This window comes from Sinocyclocheilus anshuiensis, unplaced genomic scaffold, assembly GCF_001515605.1.
Source record: "Sinocyclocheilus anshuiensis isolate Anshui unplaced genomic scaffold, SAMN03320099.WGS_v1.1 scaffold1763, whole genome shotgun sequence".
NCBI lineage: Eukaryota > Metazoa > Chordata > Actinopteri > Cypriniformes > Cyprinidae > Sinocyclocheilus > Sinocyclocheilus anshuiensis.
Genome location: NW_015549683.1, coordinates 284114 through 290012, shown reverse-complemented (window position 1 = coordinate 290012; position 5899 = coordinate 284114). Strand labels below are relative to the sequence as shown.

General features: G+C 39.9%; 1 protein-coding gene across 1 annotated transcript; it reads left to right on the top strand.

Moving 5' to 3' along the window:
• The first annotated feature begins 1625 nt into the window (after positions 1-1625).
• On the top strand, positions 1626-4653 carry LOC107660428 (dual specificity protein phosphatase 1-A-like). The gene is made up of 4 exons (XM_016449728.1): positions 1626-2151; positions 2353-2501; positions 2608-2827; positions 3458-4653. Exons 1-4 carry the CDS (start codon positions 1782-1784, stop codon positions 3799-3801), a joined length of 1083 nt encoding a protein of 360 aa, XP_016305214.1. The 5' UTR covers positions 1626-1781; the 3' UTR covers positions 3802-4653.
• Positions 4654-5899: the final 1246 nt, after the last annotated feature.

Below are 5899 nucleotides of genomic sequence, written 5' to 3'. Positions count from 1 at the left end.
TTTGGTAAATATAAGACCAGAAAAGAAAAACCTTATGTAAACTATACGAGTACTGTTGTTGTTGCTGTTGTTTTTTCATTATTATTATTATTAAGTAACATAGCAGTGATTAACAAATTATAACACTTTTAATTAAAGCATATATTCACTGATATAGCTACAAGCATTTGATTTGCATATTTTTGATGAAAAATGTCTAAACCGACCCACTGAACAAACTTGAATACACTGCACTCCAATTCCATAGCAACACATTTTTCATCACTGCTGTGAGGAATGTGGTATGGTAGCAGGTTAACCAGCAAAACATCCCATTACAGGAAAAAAACAAATAATTTGACAATTACTTGTAATGGATGTACCTTGTAAAATATTCAAACTCTGACAAACTAGTTACAGTACCAAGTACACTGACCTTTTGATCAAAACACGATGATTATCTTGAAAATATAGGTCTACACCATGGCCTCATATAGAGCTTGGTTTGTGTTTCAAGCTGATGGAAATTTACTAGACCTCAAGTTTCTATACAGTGATTAACTTTTATGGTTTCCCTTTGCTCTCGTGGAATTGCACAATATGTACTCCTGTACAATAAAAACAAAGTATAAACTTTTATGAGTACAATGATAGGTTCACTAATTATCTAGTTATTTATCTGACGAGAAACGTTTTTACAAAATCACATAAAACAATAATATCATGGAAATATTATAGCTTAAACATTCTTTCATTTTTGACAATTATTATTGTATTATTGTTATTGAATTTCATACATGATGAAGCGTTAGGCTGCTAACCTCACATAAATAAATAAATAATTGAGATATTCAATCAATATCTTGATTGTTTCCCTAAAGTCAACAACGAAATGAAATGAAGAGATTAGAATGTTACTTTAGTCTCGTGCTTCTCAGATTTTTCTTCTCAGAAAAACTCCCCAGTAATCTGAGATCTCAATATGATCTCAAACATTTTTGAGCAAATTCTGTTTGTCGAATACCGGTAAAGTGGGACACTTAAGCTTATTCTTTATTATGCGCCCATATTCTTCCTCTGTATTTTAAAATTCCATCCTTTTAAACCTGCATATGTGTAGCATATATCCAAAACAATTTGGAACATATTTTAAAACAAGTTTATGTAGACCCTTACATAAAATACCCTACCCTGTTTGGAACTGACATGAGAGGGAACTACCAAATGTGTTAATCTGCCAAAACATTGGCCAATGCTGATAATCTCAAAATGGCCAAACATCGACCTGGCTGACAAATGGGTCTAAAATCGAAGATCAATTTCTGAGGAAAACTATTTTGTCACAAAGCCCCTAAACCATCATCCCAACAACAAAACAACATCAATAGCCGTCACCATCAATACTAACATTCAAATTTAGTGACACCACTCGGAAACTGGACTAGATTACCAGTCTCTTGGTCTAGAGGTCGACCGGCTTTAACAGGATCTGATAATGTGGGCTTGGTTAGCCAAACTCAATCACACTGACGTACGTGCGAATTCACGCGGGCCATGGGCCAAGAAAGGCGGAGCTTTCGACGTCATCCTTCTCAACGAAAGCAGGGGAGGTCAGTAGTATATAACCGCCGCGCAGCGCCTTTCGGAGCAGAACAAGAACGACAAGAAACGAAGTAGCGTGGGATTCAAATTTCAGCGCCGCTCAACGGACTATTATCGGGTCAGACTCTCGAACAAAGGACTTTAGAGAAAACTTTTCAAGCTCGCCGTCTCGTCTCGTTTATCTCGCTGCATTCTCTACTATGGTCATCATGGAAGTGTCCACCATCGACTCGGCCTCGCTTCGTGATCTGCTGGAGGGAGATGATCCGGACTGTCTGGTTCTGGACTGTCGCTCGTTTTTCTCCTTCAGCTCGTCTCATATATCGGGCTCCAGTAATGTGCGCTTCAGTACTATAGTACGCCGGAGGGCCAGAGGGGGCCTGGGACTGGAGCACATTGTACCCAACGAGGACACCAGGAACAGGCTTCTGTCCGGGGAATACCAGAGTGTTGTGTTCCTGGATGACCGCAGTCTGGAGATAGGAGAAGTGAAGAAAGACGGGACTTTAATGCTCGCCGTGAACGCGTTGTGTCGCAATCCATGTGGAGCAAGTGTATTCCTTCTTAAAGGTACGAAAAGATTCTTCTTAAACTATAATTTGGGCTATTTTGTTATAATACCATTACTAGTATAAGGTTTGAACTCGTGTACTGTGAGTGGTTGTGTATTTAAAAGTGCGACCAAATGTTTTCTTCAGCTGTTGTCAACTACTAGACACTTGTACATTCCACTTTTGTTAAAAATAATGGTTTCTATTTGACTCTTTTTAGGTGGATTCGAGACATTTTCCTCTGAGTTTCCTGAAATGTGTACAAAGCCAGTTCCCCCACAAGGCTTGAGTTTATCTCTGAGCTCTAGCCACCACTCAAACCCTGCTGATTCCTCCTGTAACTCATGTGCAACCCCTCTGTATGATCAGGTAACCTATACATATTCTTTAAATAAGCAGCTGTGCTATAAATAAGAGTGATTTTGACTCATTGCAAGTGAACTTGTCCACTAATTTTCTTTGTTTTTTTCTTTAGGGTGGCCCTGTTGAAATCTTGCCGTTCCTATATTTAGGCAGTGCTTATCACGCCGCCAGAAAAGACATGCTGGACATGTTGGGAATCACAGCCCTTATTAACGTCTCTTCCAATTGCCCCAACCACTTTGAAGACCACTATCAGTACAAGAGTATTCCTGTTGAGGACAACCACAAAGCCAACATCAGTTCCTGGTTCAATGAAGCTATCGAATTTATCGGTGAGTATCATTTTTCGCTGATATTATTCAAACCTCTCTTACGAAACAGATGTCACTATACGAGGAGCTTTGGCAGGCAGGCAGACTCCCAGCCCAACCCCCATTCAGCTGAAGTCTGAATTGAATTTTTCAAAAGTTCCCTCCATTTCGACCAGCTGTACGGCCCAGGCCTGACAGCCACTAAGGCTTACATCATCCTCTCATCCTGTTTAAAGAGGTGCCCCCTTTTCAAATAACACCAGGCTGTGACCTGATCTTTTCATGGGGCAACTGGCTCCGTCTGAATGCTTTGCATCCTTTGTTTAGCCTGAACAAAAGGTAGTGTCTCTGGGTCTCTGTTGCCCTCCTATCAGATCAGTGCACTTAGCAGGGATGCCACAACCCCCCATTGTGTATTCAGGCCTGTCGGGGGGGGGGAAGAGAGTTTCCCCTCTTATTCGAACCCCTGCCTGGTTTAACTTTTCCAGTTTCTTTAATGAGATGGCTTCCTTGATTAGCAAACCTACAGAGTATAATTTGCAATTGAATGTGTGTTTAGAGAAGTTGTTGAAACTGCTTTTGGGTTCCTAATAGGGTTGAGCTGGTTTAATTAAGTTTTAACCAACATACTATTTTTTTCTTTTCCCACAGATTCTGTACGGAATAAAGGTGGACGTGTCTTCGTTCACTGCCAGGCGGGTATTTCGCGCTCTGCTACCATCTGTTTGGCTTATCTGATGTGCACCAACCGCGTCAAACTTGAAGAGGCCTTTGAGTTTGTCAAACAGCGCCGCAGCATCATCTCGCCCAACTTTAGCTTCATGGGGCAGCTTCTGCAATTCGAATCCCAAGTGCTCGCCTCCTCTACGTGTTCCTCGGAGGCAGGAAGCCCCGCCATCAGCAAAAGCAACACAGTGTTCAATTTCCCCATCCACACAGTGGCCAGCCCTCTTTCCTTCCTGCAGAGTCCCATCACTACCTCGCCCTCCTGCTGAGACGGACTCTTTAAAGTGGTCTTCGTTTTCTCACCTCTTGACAGGGGAGAGTTTTATTTATATGATGACTGTATGATCCCTGAGGTGATCTTTCCAGTATTAAGGCTCAGGAACTTTTAATTCCTGTTTTGCCACCAATATTCCACGATTGCTCAAAATTGTGTGTTGAAGACGATGGCTGATGAAGCCTAGCTCCCCCAGACTGTTTTAGCATTTTAACACTGTGGTCCATACTTGACTTAAAACCTTTGAAAATTTGATGTGACACAAACCAATTTGAAACACTCTGTTTCACCTTCATGAGAATCTCTCCTTTTTATTTTATTTTTGAATTTGTTGAGTCTCTGACTATTGATAATCAGGTTTTTGGTTATCTCTTAGCATCGAAAGAAGCCCCATGTCTTACAGGTTGCTCAGGGATTGTTTTCCTTTATGTTGACGATGTTACTATCATTATTATTTTTTTATTAGGAGAGTAGTGTGAGGAGATGGGAAGTTGTTAGACGTGAAGGTGCTAATTTTGTTTTTGTTTTTGAACTGTGAATGTAGTTCCGTGTAGGCTCTGCCTTAAGACAATGGAAGTTGAAACAATGAGCCTGTCATGCCTTTTTAGAATGCAGTCCAATTCATCAAAATGTTCGTTTGTCCATAAACAAACACAGAATACCTCATGTGTCTTTACTGTTGTCAGTCCGTTAAGAGTCCTTCCATAAGCACTACTAACAGGAGTGACTCTTGCGAGGCTGTTTTGATATGTGTGACTATTTATTGACGAAATTAATATATTTCTTATGCTATATTTTTTCATATATTTGTGATACTTGTTGCTGACAATAAACATTTTTTTTCATACATGCAGTCTTATGTGCAGTAATTCCATGACAGTGTGTATATATACTGGAGTTGCAAATTTAAGTTGTGTTACATAGATGTTTAATTTGCAGTTATTGACAAGGTATTAACACTTTACAATAATGCGTCCAAGTGGGGTTGTCCCAGCATTTCAGTATTTGATAGCAATACCAGTGACCTTTAAGGATTCCAATACCACAGCAAACATACTCCTTTATTTCAAAAGTAAATTACTAATTACAAATTAATTTTTTAACAATGATGTTTAATACATTATTGAAAATCAAATGTCATAGATGTTTAATTTGCAGTTATTGACAAGGTATTAACACTTTACAATAATGCGTCCAAGTGGGGTTGTCCCAGCATTTCAGTATTTGTACCAGTTACCAGTGACCTTTAAGGATTCCAATACCACAGCAAACATACTCCTTTATTTCAAAAGTAAATTACTAATTACAAATTAATTTTTAAACGATGTTTAATACATTATTGAAAATCAAATGTTTACATTTGGAAGGTATTAAAACACATTGAGCTTATCCTTCTTGTTGAGCCCTAAAGTCAAGTAAAGACACACGAATGTGGCATAAAACATGAGAAAATAAAGAACATTCTCCTGGAGCATGTATGTTTTGGGTCATTTCAGTTTATATGAGGCAAACCAAAAGACTCCAATGCACATACGTTTAGGCTTTTCAAGTGACAAAATTAAAAACCCTTGTTTTAGTGTAATGGTTAAAATAAAATAAAAAAATTGGAATGTTTATATTTAGTGCTGTCCACTGATCATACCACCCGAGACGATGTTAATATGACAAGTAAACAAGGTTGCCATTGACATTTTAGCATAGATATGATTGAGAAAGAATTAGACTTGAAGATAAGATTTTGGTTTACACAGAATTGCAAAGAAGTGCTTTTTTTGGGGGGGAAGTCGTGGCCTGATGGTTAGAGAGTCGGACTCGTAACCCAAAGGTTGCGGGTTCGAGTCTCGTACCGGCAGGGATTGTGGGTGGGGGGAGTGAATGTACAGCGCTCTCTTCCACCTTCAATACCACGACTGAGGTGCTCTTGAGCAAGGCACCGAACCCCCAACTGCTCCCCGGGCGCCGCAGCATAAATGGCTGCCCACTGCTCCGGGTGTGTGTTCACGGTGTGTGTGTGTTCACTGCTGTGTGTGTGCACTTTGGATGGGATAAATGCAGAGCACTAATTCCTAGTATGGGTCACCATACTTGGCTAC

Excerpts from the sequence above, each read along its gene's own strand:
- LOC107660428 (XM_016449728.1), top strand. The coding sequence starts at position 1,782 with ATGGTCATCATGGAAGTGTCCACCATCGACTCGGCCTCGCTTCGTGAT. Across the intron at positions 2,502-2,607 it reads CAACCCCTCTGTATGATCAG|GGTGGCCCTGTTGAAATCTT; the intron begins GTAACCTATACA and ends TTTTTTCTTTAG. Across the intron at positions 2,828-3,457 it reads TGAAGCTATCGAATTTATCG|ATTCTGTACGGAATAAAGGT; the intron begins GTGAGTATCATT and ends CTTTTCCCACAG.